Genomic DNA, 15895 nt, shown 5'->3' on the forward strand with positions numbered 1-15895 from the left:
AAAAAAAAAAAAAAAAAAAAAAGCCGTGGGGCCAGGCGCTTCCCAAGGGCCGGAATTGCCGGGCAGCTGCAGCGCTGGCGCCCGGCCAGCCCTGCCGGGACTCTCGAAACCCCGACCGCGGCGGCAGCCTGGCCCCGCACGCTGCACGCGCGCTCCAGCAGCGAGGCTGCAAACTGGAGTCTTGGGCGAAAGCGTTTTCAGCGGCAGCTGCAGCTTTTGGGCCGTACCTGCAGCCCTTCCCCAGGCGGAGAAGCGGCCTTGCCCCGCTCGGGCGCCCATCGGCGCGTCTGCCGCGAGGAAGGGCAGCGAAAGCGGCTCGCTGGGCACAGCGCTTGCCAGCACCACCAGCTGCCGCTGCTGGCTGGGCTGGGACCGCGCACTGGGGCCACGTTGTTCACGTGCCAACTACTAACACACACACACACATGCACACGCACACGTGCACACGGTATTTTTAACCTGCAGTTTACTTGCAAGGGGTTTCTCCGTAATTTAAATGCAGATTGCTGTGCTTGGTTGGTAACATACACACTGGCTTCATTAGCAGCCACCCAGCCAGGGTCCCTCTGCAAACAACGCCAGCGGCTGCGACCGGCAGCGCTCCCGCCGGGGAGCAGTGGGAAARTTGCTCTCTTTATTTCAGTATTGTTGCCGCTTCCCTCGCGAACCCTCCTGCAAAATTAGCCGGGAGCCTTCCGGCCACCAGCCTCGGTGTGCCGWGGGGCTCGCTTGCTCTCTAAACGGGTCCAAGCCTGCAGCCGTCCCGCGCCGCCTTCGCCCTGCCTCGCTCTTCCCCAGCCAAGCGCCCGCTCTGCCGAAGCCGGCAGCTCCCCGCGCCCCTCTGCCCCCCCCCGGGGCTGGCRGCTCCGGGAACGCCCGCGGCGGCTTTCCAGGCTGTTTCCCCAGCTCCCGGAGGGCTGCTGCGTTGAGTCATATTTCTCCTAGAAAGCATCTGGCTCGCGATCCGGTTTGCAGGCTGCTGCGYGCTCTTGCTTTTCTCCCCTGCCGGGTACCTTATAAACTTCAGCAAGTTAACTCAGTGCATAAAGTACTCTTGAATGTAGTAGTGGGCAAGAGCCACTAAGCCAGTGGAACTTGAAATAACTTTTATATTCTTCTAGATACTTGAAGAAATAAAATGATTGAGCTTGGGACTTGGTAGATCTAGTTCTCTGGCCCACGTGTGCTTTTACCCACATTTGTGGAGTATTCAGGATAGCCGCTTCAGGGTTCAGTTGCCGGAGGATGGAAAATCAATGGGGGCTTCGAGCTCCCGCACCCCTCACCCTCCTCGCTCCGCAGTCACCGCCACCTCCTGGGCTACCTCGGAGGAAGAAGCAGGCAGGTAGAGCTGAGAAAGCCTGATGCAACCGCTGAGGTCTCGGCTTGCACTTTAGCCCTGCAGACAGACTTGGCTCGACTKCACGAGCGCAGAGCGCAACGTAACCGAGCGGCCGGACACGACGCCGTGCCTGCGGCCAACGCTCGCCGCGGGCTCCCTGCGGAGCAGGCTGCGGGCAGAGAGCCTGGTTTTAGACTGACGCAGGGCAGCTGCTTTGGACATGAGACGCAAGACAACAGGTAGAGCCCTCACAACAGGAACGAGGGTAGCAGGTAACCTAAGACTTACCAAATCTTTAGTCCAGGTCCAGACAAAACTTCCCTCCCTTAACTCCATCTTATGCTTAGAAAAGTCCCTGTTTGCTGACAAGCAGACCGCTCCCGTCTGTGGCTCCTGCACGTCCCTTGCATCGGACAGGCTCCGAAGAAGTTTGAGACACGAGAGTGAAGCACGATTTCATCTCTTCTCCCTTTCCACCCGCTGCATAATCCCAGCACAGTGGACCAGGACGGGTATTTCGGAGCAAGTCACCGAAAGACACCATCGCCTCATGGATTGCTTTTGCTTCAAACTATTTTCCATCAAATCTTGTAGGAAGAGGTCCAGGTCCAAAGAGAAGCCAAAGCCAAAACCAGGAGAAAAGCGTGGCCGTCCAGCCTGAGCCCAAGCCGGTCTGCTTGAAGCACCCCTTTACCCACACCAGCACAGCTGCGAGGGAGCCGGGCAGCAGCTTTCTGTTTCTCATTATTTGACCACAGAACACTGCTGTCATACAACCAATGCAATTTTACTTTAACAAGCATAAAAAGCCTTGATATCTTGACTAACAGGTTTGAATACAGTATTCTAAAATTTAATTTAAGCTTGTTCTATCTGAACAGACCATAACCTTCGCCAACAACTACCAGAAGTGGGGGGAGTTAACTATGCATTCTCTAACTCGGTCTTTAACAGGTAGATTAAAGCCAACAAGAGTTGGTTGGAATAAGAGCATGTTCATTTGGAAGTTCTACTTTTCACCTGCACAGAAAAGTTCTTCTTGTATAATAAGTTTCCTATGTATTGTTTCTGTATGTACTGTACAAATAACTTATTCTTTAATAATGCAATTTTATCATAATATAAAAAAGGTCTGCTCTTAATAAACTGTTTCTAGAACTTGTTTCTCACTTTTAGTATTTAGCCTGAGTCTCTCCAGATGCTTGGATGCTATTTTAATAGATACTGGATTAACAGTTGCTAAAAGACAGAAACCATCTATTAGGAATTAAATAAAAGCTGAGAGCCTCTGTGAACAAGTTGATCCTTTCCAGAAGACCCGTACAAGGAGTCTTACTCAAAGTTACCATCACAGTCTGTGAAGGTCTTATGCCCCCTACTGCCCACCGGGATTTACTTGTATAAATCAGTTACATTTTACTACACTGTGTTGGTCTGAAAGGATTAAGACAGATGCCACTGAAGTTACTCGTATTCCCTCACATTTCCTCTCCAAGCCACAAYATAACCTGTTAACTGCCGTCAGTGGAAGCTTGCACGTGCAACAGCACGACTCGCCTTTGAAACGCGACTACATTCGAATCCGGCTTAGTCAGCATCACCTTTTGGTTTGCCATTTTAGGGCGCATGCACCACACAGAACAGGTAGGAAGATCACAGTGTTTTTCACGCAGTGATGACTAGCCTGCGTATTACTGAAGGATGTGATAGTCTGCTACTCTCTCCCATCATTTTCACCATCATTTTATCTGCCATTTCTTAAGTAACCCCTATCCGTTTTCTTCCTTTTCCCAGGAGCACTGCTGACTTGCACAGTTTTATCAGTTTAAGCATCAAGGCCTAGTATGTGACCCATGTCCTGCGAGATAACAGCCAGGACACTGGAAGGCTTAAGGCATTAGCAAATGGATGCGAATACAAGAAATCAGTTAAAATGTGCGGTGGTTGCCGAATCATACCGAACTTCCCATTCTGAAGCCTTTGAGTTGTTTTTGCAATGGTCCTGCAAGCCAAACACCACTGACTTGGTGTCACTGGAAAAAAACAGACAGACAAACAAAAACACCACTCACCCACCCACCAACAAAGAATCCCCACCACAACTTACTGCAAAGCCTGACTCTAGACAAAGTATTATTTTCAATTTAGATCAAAAGCTGGAAAACACGTTACAGTAAGATGCTGGTAACACAAGACACAAACACTAGTTAGATCAGTTTTTAAAACTTTTTTTATTTTTTAATTTTTTTTTTAAGTTTTTATTTTATATTATCTACAAAGTAAAAGTTTTCTTAACTTAAAAGTTACATCACTGTCTCACGATAGTGATCTCATCAAACGTGATTTATAAATAATAATTCATCAGTTTGACGATTAGATTTTTTTTTTACTGAACCTGTTTCAAGTTTAGTTAGAAGTAAAAGGGATCTCCAAGTCTTGATTTTTAGTGATAATAGCAGCAAGAATCACTCTTGTTACTTCTTTTGCTAGCTGATGAGTTCATAACTTTGAAGGGTCATTAAAAAATAAATAACTTCCAGTTTTCAGCAAGCAGAGTTGGGGCATTTGCAGGACTCAGATACAGTGCATGGAATTATGGAATAGCCCACAAGTTCCTAAATGCCTCTACTCAGTCCGAATCTCTCCCACTGCAAGATGAACTGTTAGCATTCCTAGTGGATGTTACAAGAAATCAATTTTTTTTTAAACAAAATAAAATGAAATTCTAGTTTTCTGTGCTTCCAGTTGGCAGAAGCAGTAGAAGGAGGGTATTTGGCCTATAAAAGGTATCCAGCCTTTCAGTTATTCCAGATGAGCCTTACAACTGCTGTTGGTGGTGGGCTTGTACTGTAAAAAAAAAGTTCAAATGTAAATAATAGATTGGCAAGCCACACAACAGTTTGCTAGTAAAGTGGTCACAGGACAACTACTGAGCTGAGCTGAACTTCCTTTTATTAAAAAAAAAAAAAAAAATCCTGCATATTAAGATGCTCTTTGTTTTTTGTTTTCCCCCTCCCCCTACCTAAACCCTCAGAAAGCATCCTTGTTCTCCTCACACATCCCCCAATACACAAAATCAGGTATTTAGTTCACTACAAGAGTTCAGAGGCTGTTCGGAAAAAAAAAATACAGAAACCTAGGTAGGAATTAAATATAACGTGGGAAAAAAATCATATAGCATCTATTTTTCCCCAAAAATAAAGCTGCAAAGTGTTGGTCTGAATTAAAGAATAGACTTCAAATGCCATTTTACTTCAGCTCTCAGAAGTCTAGCAATCCTACTCTTCAGCAGTATTTTCACTCCTATCCTCAAGGCGAATCACTTTAAATTTAATAAAACTCCAGATCATTAAAAATGGGCTACGCAGTCCAACCCCCAAGGCAAAACCTGAAAGAATACAGTCCCACAAYGCCAGTGTCTGCACAGTTATCCATTTCTGCCATTCAGCTATACAAAATTCTTGCTAAGTTAGCTAAACCTTGCATGTATAGCTAGGCCTGCGTTTGGGCTGGCGAATATAAATGCTAAATGCAGAAACAGTCTGCTTTTAGCAGTCTGCTACTGTAAAAGGACATTTTCAGTATTTTGGGTTCTCCTTTTCCCAAAATCTGGCTCGTATAGTTTTCCTCACTAGTATGACCTGGCTCAGTTACGGGGCAGGTCTCCCAGGCACACACTCCTCACCTGAAGGGTGCGTCATATAGGGGAAATGTGTTGTTGTCGAGACTGGAATGGGTTGTAGTGCACTTTGAGCGATGGCGGCTTGGGGACCACCAGGTGGCTGTGTCGTCATTAGCATCATTGGAGCATGGGCAGTTGGGTGAGAAGGAACCATTCCTGACTGTACATGAGCCTGCAACAAAGAGCTCTTTAGTATAAAATGGTCACAAGGAGGCATCACTCCTGGCCACATGACTATCAAGTTTTCTCCAGCTGTACCAGTAAATCCAGAGATTCACTCCATTTTAACTMGATTAACTAAAGAGTACAAATAGGGATTAAGTCAGAGATCTTAATGCAAAAATAATAATTTTAAAAAGGCTCAGATCCCTACTGCTAGCTCTGAGTAACATTCTCAACTCTAGTAACTTGAACAGTGAGCACTGAGAGAGACTACCAGCATTAAAAGGTGGGATATAAAAAAAAAATAATAAAAAAGCCCAGCAACAAGTCTTCAAAACATTGTTAGTAACATAGATCAAAGCACTGCTTACGCAGAGGATGCACTGGATAGATACACACTTCACACACACTAGAAGTCTGGCATCCCCTTCTCAGCTTTTCATTTATTACACAATTCCCCATTCTTTCATGGCTCCCTGCCCTAGAAACCACTCTCTCCAGTGACCTGTGCCCACATTATCTTTCATCTAAGCAATCACTCTAAGATGAGTGATTTCATCCCTTAATATTGTTAGGCCAGCTTTGTTCTGTTTCCAGTTAAGCTCATAACATTTTAGGTCCTTGTGTAATCTAAGCAATCAGAGTGGAAAAAAGGGGATTAATCTTTACTATGGCTAATCACCTTCTGGCAAACAAGTTCAGTATCTTGTCAGTTGGCTTCTTCAGCTCAGAAACAACAGTTTATGACTGTAGAGATTGTCAATATTTTAAAATCCAGAAAGCACTGATTTCTTAAAAGCACAAAACATTAAGGAACTCAGCWGTCAAGTGGGTCTGTCTTGAAAAAAAAAAAACGCACTTGTATCAAAGATTTGATCTGTCCTTCTACCTTGTCCCATTAACAGGGCACTACGGCGCAACACCTGCAGCCTCACAGGTCTCACATGCCAGTAAAGACAAGCAGCAGGTAGCAGCTACAATTTTATTTCTTAAAGACAAAAGGGCAGTCTCTTATTTGACTCACTACAGACTTTCCTGAAATTTTTGATCTGATTCAAGATTAATTATTAATAGCATTCAAGAAGTTTAAGGCAGAAACTGCAACTCAAATCTTATTCTAATAAAGGTTTAGAAGATAAGGCTGTGAAACAGAAACATCTTCCAGGATCAGCACCATTTTTGCTTTGATGAATCTGCTATTACAGCAGTCGTAATTATAAAGCAGCTATTTATATAGCAGCTGTATTCAATATAGACACACAGTGGACAACAACTTCTGCTGTGGCTCAAAAGCTTTGTAGATTGGGAGCTGACAGTACTTTGCAATGGTATTTTAAAATACCATTTCCCAAGTGAGATATCTAACAGCTTGAGATCCATCCAATAACCTCAAGGGAAATTCAACTGATCCCCTGTGTTAGCCTAACTGAAATTCCTACATGATGAGATTGCACAATGGTATTTAGCAATTGGAAATTAGGCTGCTGTGAAGCTATTAAACACAGTGATTAGTTTCCTCACAATGGAATAATTACACACATTTAAAATTTCTTAAAGAACCGTAGTTATTCCTTCACTAGAGATTTTTAGGAAACCTCATTTCAATAAACCAGTTAGTTTGATGTAAATATCATGGATTATACACTGTGATTTTCATCCTAAAAAAAAATTACAGTAGAAGATACTGCATAAGTCAAAAATCAAGGGTAAGCAGGCCCTGCCTGTGATCATGAAAAAATACTGGCTATGCAGTCTTTCTAAAACTTGCATTTGATTTGCTTTAGCAAGGTTTGCTTATGAAGTGCTTGACACTCAAAACGGAAAACAGCAGCAGCGTCCTACAGTGTTGGCACGGGCCCGGCTCTTCCGTGTGCAGTTTTGCCTCTCAGCTGACCTCGAAATCAACAAGTCTCAAGGCACAGCACTTAACAAGCCACTAACACAAGAGCTTCCAGCAAGACCCTTCCAAGGGGTCACATGCTGGTATTTCAAGGCATCCCAAGAAGCTATGAAACCTAGGCATTCACAGCAGTACCATCACACCAGATCACAACAATAGCTCATTTAAGTCTAGTATCTTGCTTCTAGCAAAAACCAGAGCCTGAGAGGACGTGGCAAGATGCTACAATAGCAGTATTTAAATTTAGACATCCTCTCTTTACCCTCCCCATGGGAAAAAAGGTAGATACATTAAAAGCCTAACAATTAAAGAGCTAAAACTTCAACATCAGCAAAACAATTCTTAAATAACAGTTAATTCATTTGATTAACTGAGTGTCCTAGGGACCAAAGTAAAGACTTTTTTCAGAATTCAGTAAGGGACTGGAACCTATTAGGCTAACATCCCTAATTAGTTACTGACAATATCCCATACTATTGTCAACCTGTATGAGATGGCATAAGCCAGACACCAAGTGCTTGGTGTGAAGAAATTGTGTAGACAAATTGCTTAACTGTCCACTCATTGATAAAGCTCACTAAATCTGCGAGATTTAGTACCACACTAAAAAAACCTTTTGAACACTGCTTTATGCAGAGGTCTTAATTAATAATGTGCTTCCCTTCCCCCCATTTTTTTTCAGTGAGTTGAACACGAGACAGCAGTAAAGAGAAGTGAGATTCTGATCCTGAAGTAGGAATTGTGGTTAAGTTGTCCAAAAACATCAGGAATCTCCTGTTCATTTAGAACCTGACATACACATGTTCAGGACTTTCTTTTTCGGCAAGGATTGCCCTGCATCCATCTGAATTGAATCTCACTTCTCTCCCACTGCAGTGCTGCCCTGATACTCACTCCCTAGTAATCCTTTGTAATATCCTTTACTGGATGTACTTCTGTAAGTTTGACTAAAATGCAGAGCCTAACACAGCCACCAGAATTAACAATTCAGCCTTCCTCGTCTCAGCTCTCACCTCCAACCCTTCTGTATGCCAGCTCTTGGTGTGATCATGCAGCAAACCTGATCAGTGAACTGATTTGACTGAGAAATAACCTAAAATAGGGTGAGGGGCACACATAAGTGGATTAAGGTCCCCAGTCTGGTTTGCTGCATGACCAAATGGCTCTGCGAGCAGAATGGTGGGGTAAGACAAGGATAAGAGGAGGGAACTGGAGGGAGAGCTCGATTTCCTTCATTAGCAGTGCCAGCTTCAGGTGTCTTCATTAAACTACAGCTGTAGATGTATTGAGCATTGGAAGTTGAGGCCTTAGTATCTCTAAAAGAAAGGCAATGTACAGACAGAAATCTAAAAAACAGGTAATTTGTRCTGAGAGGTGACAGAATAGAAATCCCCTCAGCAGGCCCAACTGTCCTAGCTTTTGTGGCATTAAGACATTTAGTCTTGAAGGTTGTTAAACTGTGTTTACCTGGGGGACATGGGCCATGTGTGGCGGATTGGTATATGCAGGTTGAACATGGGAGGGATGAATGGTGAAGACTGTTTGTTGTGCTGTAGGAAAACTATTTTGTGGAGACTGCGTATTGGAGCCTGGCGTCATGGAGGGTGGGGTTGGAGCTAGACCTGCATGGTAAATTGCCGACTGCTGCTGTGGGTTTGCCAGGTGGAGTGCCTGAGCAGCCTGGTGCTGATGATGCTGCAAAAAGATAAAAAAAACAGCAAGATTAAGGCTTTGGTCTAGAAAGGATACACATTTATTCTGCAAATTTGTCTAGGAAAGCCTTGTATCACCCACACCTATAGGTAATGATGAAACTCATTTCTATTCCATAAGGCTCATTTTCTTTGCACTAAGGAGTCTCATGAGCAGGAGCCCGGAAACTGATAATATTCACTGGAACATAGCAAGCCAGGTTTAACAGGAAGAACCACCTGCAACCTGCAGACTGGACATACTTCATAGTTGCATTTAATAGCAGTTTATAAATCATTATTAGCAAGTAACTAAGGTGTGCAGCATTATCATGAGGTCTGCTACAGGTCTGGTTTTTTTCCAGCAAGGAGAGAAGCTCCCTTCCTTTGACAAAAACACTTCTCAGCACTTACCCACTTTCTATTTCTAGTTGTAACTCTGCTTATATTAAGTTGTGACAAAATTTTGAACCTTCCTTAATCCTAACACAGAAACAAGCATTTTTAAAGCTATACTTCATCCCCTCAGAAGAGGGAGAAAGAAACAGTTAGGCTCTATGTTGGCCATTTCTAAGGGAAATAGACTGCAACAAGTTTTCCTGCTAGCTTACCTAACAAACTATGCAAAGATCCTGCTACTTTTGACTCCTAGCACTGCAAGCAGAGAAAAATGAAATTATACCACTCTACTTCCTGCCTTCCAGGAAACAGAAGAGGATCTAGACAACTCCTATAAGAAATCTGTCACATACACTTTGTTTAGATAACTGCTCCATTCTACCATTTTTCCTCTCAAGATTGGTATATCATTGTAAAGTAACAGATTGATACAATGGCTCCCAGTGAGTGGGTCAAATAAAATTTAAAAATATTCACTCTCTTGAATTCTGTTACCTGCACGGGGCTAGGAGCAGGGTGGCTTCCAGCATGTTGGCTTTGCTGCTGGCCAGTTGGCGTGGCCGAAGGCTGAGGATGTGGAGGATGCGGATGCAGGGTAGCATTAGGGTGGGCATACTGCTGAGCAAGTGAGCCAGTAGAAACTAGAATGAAAAAGAAGAATGCTTAACAACTTATATAGAATATACATCTTAGTAAAATCTTCAAGTGTAGATGATTTAATATATCTCAATCATACTGTAAATCTATTCCCTCCCCCTTCTAAAAAACATTTATCTTGAAATTGCTGAGTATCTTACCTTGCTTTCATGTAGTTTGTTTTTTCAGGAAAGTCTATAAATAACTGTAATTAGACAGTTCATCTTCCCCAGTTTGACAATGTAAGAGATACTTCACATAAAAGAGCAATATTTCAACTTTTGTTTAGTCAAATAGGCCAGTTTAAAACATCAAATTTGTCATTTCCATACAATTTATTTTTCCTGAAATATACTTTAAAAAGGTGTTACAAGCCATTTTTATTTCCACCATCCAAAAAATGGTTTGGCCTTATACCTGGCTAACCTCACCATGCTACTCTTCTGGAAATTGCTCACAGCATAGTCAGTGTAAGGTACATACACTGCATGCATGTATAAGAGCTATAGGGTCACACAATGTATACACAAAATCTAAGAAAACTAAGGCTTCTTGAGAACCAAGTTTTTGTTAAAGCCAGTATCTTGTACTAAAATAACATATCTTTCTCCTCAAGGCCAATTATAAAATCTTTTCTGGGTCATCATCATTCACTGAGCTTCTCAATATTGCTATGAAACTCTTCACTCCTTGCAACAGTAGCAAATTAGGTATGAAATTCCATAAAAGGAGGGGAAAAAAAAACTCACAACAACATGAAACTTTCACACAAGTGAAGCCGCATCTGTTGCTACAGCCATACTGGTCTCTAACAACAAAATAACTTCAACAAGCCCTCCTTGAGGAGTTTGCTCTGTTTTGCTCCAGAATGGGTCGTGCTAAATTGCTTTTTTATTTCTGAGGGAATATAAGAAAATATGAAAAGCCACAAAAGCAGAAAGACTGCTCTCAAGCTCAAAGCATTTAACTGGAGAGTAAGACCATAAGGAAATGAACCTGCACTGTCTATTCCCTGTATTGCTGATGTATCTCGTGTAACAACCAATCCACAGTTTGCAAATACACGTCTGTATGTGATAGCATGCACTACTCTCCAATATTACAACTGTCAAAACTGAGGCTAGTTTTGCTGCCCATAGGGCTGAAAGGGAAACATTCAAACCAAACTACCAACCTGCTCCTGAACTTGTTCCATGCAATTGTTGCTTAAATTCTAAGCACATTTAATTACTTCTATTAGAGTTTTCAGCATTTTTATGGGGTTTGTATTACAAAAGAAATCTTGATGGCCACACTAAGTGCCTCTGCAGCATGCCATTGCAGGTAATTTTTTGAGGTGGGATGGTTACAATGTTTTTTTTTTTTTTTTTTTTTTTTTTTTTTTTGTCTAAGTAAACAATCTGAAAGTACAGGGTTTGAGAGGGGGGAATAAAGCAAGATACAAGAAGAAACTATAAGCATAATTGTCACGCTGCAGACACCTCCCTAGGTATTTATGGCTAGTGACATGCAACATCTAATTTCTGCAAGTAACTGTTCACTGCAGATTCTGAAGATTTTCGCTGGGTTGGGCTACAGGCTTCCGAATACATAGAACTGTTTGAGTGTATATAAAGGATGAAAAGCATGAGATGGATGGAGAAAATAGACAAAAACGTAGCTGTATCTGAAAGCACATTGCTATGCAGCGAGAGCAAGTCTCAAGATGGCAGAAGCCACATAGTGCTCTGTTAATTAACCTTGATACATTACTACTCTATGCACTTGTTTTCCTCCAGTTTGGTTTCCTATAAAGCTTACAATACTAGTTCTCTAAAATACTCAAACTCACTAAAGTACATACGTATAGTATCTTTTCACCTACATGAGCCCTATACAGGCCACTGTGAAGGTCTCTCCTTAATAAAATAACTGTCTAATATTTTTAATTTAATCCCACTCCATCATCTTGAAAGCTCTACTAACTCTTCAGCAAGCAAACGGTCTAACAGTGATGTGCACTACAGTTTCAGGTAATTTTGCAGATGAACTTCCTATATATTTGTGAACCTAAATCCTTTAAGACTGAGTTCTATTTTGAGCCTAGCTTACTTTATGTGGTAAATTTTCATGCATTATTTCTGAATGGGGATTTCTGATGGGGAGAATTTTTTGAAATGCTGCAGTTATTTTCTATGCACACTGGCAAGACTATGCATCTTCTGCCTCAGGACTTTGCTTTTCATATCACTACTAAAATTTATTTTGCAGCAGCACCCCCAACAATCTTCTATTTAGACAACTTTCAAACATTATTCCTCCCTACAAAGGCTATACAAAAATGATCAATGGAAACACAGACTATTTTTACAGTATGAAGTTTATAGTTTCATAAAGCAGTAGAATTTTCAGCCTCATTACTATGCAACACTGAAGGTCAGAAGTACTGTCTCCATCAAAGTAATGGAAATAAAAGCACAGAAGGATTCACATTTGCCAAAGGGCATGCTACCAGACATCTGCCTTCCTCAGGTCTCATTCCACTCCTTTGCCCACAGAGTTGGCATGCCTGACTGTAAATTAACTTCAGCTCCATTCAAAAGTTTTAAAAATGTACATGAAAATTAATTCCAAGTTGTAAGATATTCAAGGCTTTCCACATCCTGCCACACTACTTGTTAAGAGCCCCAAAATAATGTGGTACTCCCTTAGGCCATTAGTGCAATTTATCTTGCATTTCTTTGCAGCTAAGAGAAAAACAAACTAAATTATTCTGAAGTAGATACATTATACAACAAAACTTCACAATGAAGAATTTCTCTCTTAGGAAACTAGTTAAATCCAGAAATAGTACCCTAAAGAACAAATGCAGAAGGGGGGAGGAGGAGCAGGTGTCAAGTTTTTGTCACAGTATCAGTTCTTCCATAACCTTTAAAGGCCTTCTGTCTACAGCTCTGCATTTAAAGGAACAGATTTTTTAATTTGAGATTTAGAATTCTCATTTCCCTATCTTCTCCTCTCCCCACTTTTGTCTTCATAAGTTACTGTCAGAAGCTCTAGAATTATACTTGAAACTAGTTCAGATGCTGCTGCAAATTATGTTTTAATAGTAATATTAAAAATGCCTTTTAGAAAGTTATCTGGAGACTTATCCAAGTCCTGTACAGATATCGTATACAAATAAAGGAGGCTTCAGGAAGAACAGAAACAAGTTTGAAATAAGTGCATACACCTTTGTCAGCTTAAAAATGAAGTTCAAACTTTTAACTCTAGAAATTTGCAAGGTTTTCCATGTTTCGCTAGTGCAACTAAGAGTTCAAGACGAATAAGTAAAATCTATGATAGATTAGCATGCCTGTGAAAGAAGTCTTGCAAAATAGTTAGGAGAAATTCATCTACTTAGCTATAACTAAAACACTTTCACTGTAACTCTTTTAAAATTTCTCCTGTTCATCAAAACAGTTATTTGCATCAAATAGGAAACAAGATAAGATGGGGTGGGAGGAGGAGGAATAAAATCACAAATTATCTAGTGTTTTCCTAGTGTGTCAGCACTTTAAGAGATTTTCCAGATGGCCATTAGTATCTGAGAAAGTGCTGAGAAAGCCCTAGGAAGGGACAAAATAGCTCTGCATGGCTTGTAGCTGTAAGTAATGTCAGCTCATCTGAACTACAGTGGAAATATACTGCTTCTCACCTCCCATGCCATACATTTCTCTCCCCCAGAAATACTCACTGGGCTAACTTGCTTCACTTCAGCACCTTTTTGATCAAGTAGTTTCCTGACATGAGATATTTAACTGAACTAACTTGGTGAGAATATATGGTGAAGATAAGCAATTCAGTAATGGAGTGAGCAAAAACATCAGATGGATTTGATTACCAAATTCAGCTCCACAAAAGTGCAACCCTGATCGTGTTTTGAGAGGCAAACAAAAAGTCAGCTATCAAACTCACAGCTGAAATTAAAAGAGGTCAGACCAGCAGCAATCAGGCAGCTCTTCCAATTATAAGGGTATATTCAAAAAAATATGTAACGTAATTTCATATTTTCCCTGGTAGAAATTTCAGTGCTGTCAACAGACATAGTGGTCAACGTCCAAACATCTACGCACTGAAAGAGCCTATTTTCAGGAAATGACCAGAAAGCAAACCTGAATTTAAGGCGATTGCCAGACCCAGTAAGATGGTGAGGATAACTACATTTAAAAGACCTGAATGGTAGGAAGCAAAGAAATAGCAATGTTTCTTTCATATTATAAACATTTACAGAAATCATTTTACACACGTAGACTGGACTTCATTTAAAAGAATATCCACTAAAGGAATGAGTTTATTAAAATTATTTCAGTGCACCAAACCAAGATGCATGAATATAGCACAGGCCCACCTCCTACTACAGTGGTTCACACAACACTTTTTTGGTACAAGAAACACACAGGAAGTTTGTTCCAGAACAGATTTTTGGAGGAGGACAAAGGGTAGTTCTCATATCCCTCTTGCAGGAGCTAACTCAAGAAGGAGAGAAGGAAGCCTGGCATAGATTGCATAGAATTACAGACACATCAACAAGTCTCACCGCAGGACAGGCCAAGTCCAAAGACAACCTGAAACTGCAGTCTTCTTTCCCCATGCCTTGATGACAGCTACAGATCATCCTACAGCTACACCTCCCACCCAAAGCCTAACTGACCAAAACCAGTTTCCTCAAAGTTCTGGGTAAATGGCAATGTAAAAGGCAGTATTTTTTTAATTATGCACCTTTTCTGGTGCACACATGCAGCTGAAGCCTGGATTAGCCACTGTGTACTTAAGAACATGGAGTACAACAGTCCCTCTTATTTCTTATGTTGATGTAGGCCACCAACTTGGATAGCAACACACAGGAACACCAGAACTGGCCACGTTTACCTGACAAGGAGAAAGCTATCCCAAGCTGTACACCAACACAGAACCCTTAGTGGAGAACTTGGTTCTCATCACAATAACAACAAAGTATGTTTTTCACTGCACGCATTCAGTGACACCAAGGTAACTGAAGCTTCCTTAACCCGACCTGCACCTCAGTTCCTCCCAGGGGTTCAAAACTCAGGCCACAGCTTTCTAATGAGATATGGCATAATATATTTTTCTTTTTAGGATGCTAACTCCTTAAGTTTTAAAATCTCATCTGAGCAATGAAAGATAAGGAGCAAGGGAGTTCACCCAGGTTTTAAGCAGAGATTATCCACATAGAGCACTAGTTTCTGATTGCAGATGAGTGACTAGATGGTCAAGCTGAAGATTATTTGGTATACAAAACGCATTTAAACATCTGACAAATCAGCTTCCTGTGGTATTCTAAATCCATTCAACAGCTTCATTCCCCCGTCCATCGAAAGGAACCTTCCTGTGTTTTCTCTATACTGGTTTGGTGCAAGGAAACTTGTTCCTCTACACATTCCATTCCTTTAAATCTATTTCTTTAGAAAGTGCTTTTCTGTACAATCAAAATTAGTACAAAAAACCCAACTCACTGGCAAAGTAGAAAGAAGGGCCTGTCTCCTTGCTGTATGGTATTTTGGGACATGCTGAATTTGGGAAATAGAAAGGTAAATTAGCCTCTTGCCACGTGCATACTTCTCGTCTTCTGGATAGGTCATCATCTCTTTTTTGKTTTTTTTTGTTTGTTTTGGGGTTTTTTGAAGACTGTAGACTCATGCAGATATTTTTATTTACTCAGTTGCTATCAGAGTTGGATATTTAGTTTTACAACTAGGTGATGATGAAACAACTTGAGTCTCAGGTAAGCCTTCCTTCTGAACTGTGACACTGAGGACTTCAGTTCTTAACTTAGTATTAACACAAAAATAAAGTCTACGTCAATTAATGATCTATTACAGTCCACTGTAATGAGAAAGTTAAAATATAATTACATTAAAACAAAAACTGGCCCCTTGCTTTTTCAGCTATACCACTGGCATTCTTAACAGTTCCAAGACACCTTTGGTGACTGGTTCACTCTTAGTCCCTGGAGAATCCTTTGAAGTTTACATTATATCCACCATTGTACTATCAGGATAATAGAATTTACTCTACTGCTGAGACAGAAACCAGATAAAGTT

The 15895-nt window shown here is 41.3% G+C and overlaps 1 protein-coding gene and 1 long non-coding RNA gene across 10 annotated transcripts in view; one reads left to right on the forward strand and one right to left on the reverse strand.

The window, feature by feature from the left end:
• The first annotated feature begins 6 nt into the window (after positions 1–6).
• Positions 7–2500, forward strand: LOC146590494 (uncharacterized). Its single transcript, XR_014897006.1, has 2 exons — positions 7–1614; positions 1716–2500. It is a non-coding gene; the product is annotated as an uncharacterized LOC146590494 (long non-coding RNA).
• Positions 2501–3597: 1097 nt separating this feature from the next.
• Positions 3598–15895, reverse strand: part of ATXN2 (ataxin 2) — a 47441-nt gene continuing 35143 nt past the window's right edge. For 5 of the 9 annotated variants that reach the window (XM_085314497.1, XM_085314496.1, XM_085314494.1 and 2 more), the window contains 5 exons: positions 15308–15361; positions 9672–9817; positions 8554–8781; positions 5028–5196; positions 3599–4189 (listed from right to left, as the gene is read on the reverse strand). In XM_085314497.1, coding sequence (XP_085170623.1) covers positions 4161–4189; positions 5028–5196; positions 8554–8781; positions 9672–9817; positions 15308–15361 — 626 coding nt within the window. In that variant the 3' untranslated portion in view covers positions 3599–4160. The other 4 variants (XM_085314493.1, XM_085314492.1, XM_085314491.1 and 1 more) reach the window with 3 other exon arrangements.

This window comes from Rhea americana, unplaced genomic scaffold (assembly GCF_003343005.1).
Source record: "Rhea americana isolate MKP2758 unplaced genomic scaffold, rheAme1 scaffold_405, whole genome shotgun sequence".
In the NCBI taxonomy this organism is placed as follows: Eukaryota; Metazoa; Chordata; class Aves; order Rheiformes; family Rheidae; genus Rhea; species Rhea americana.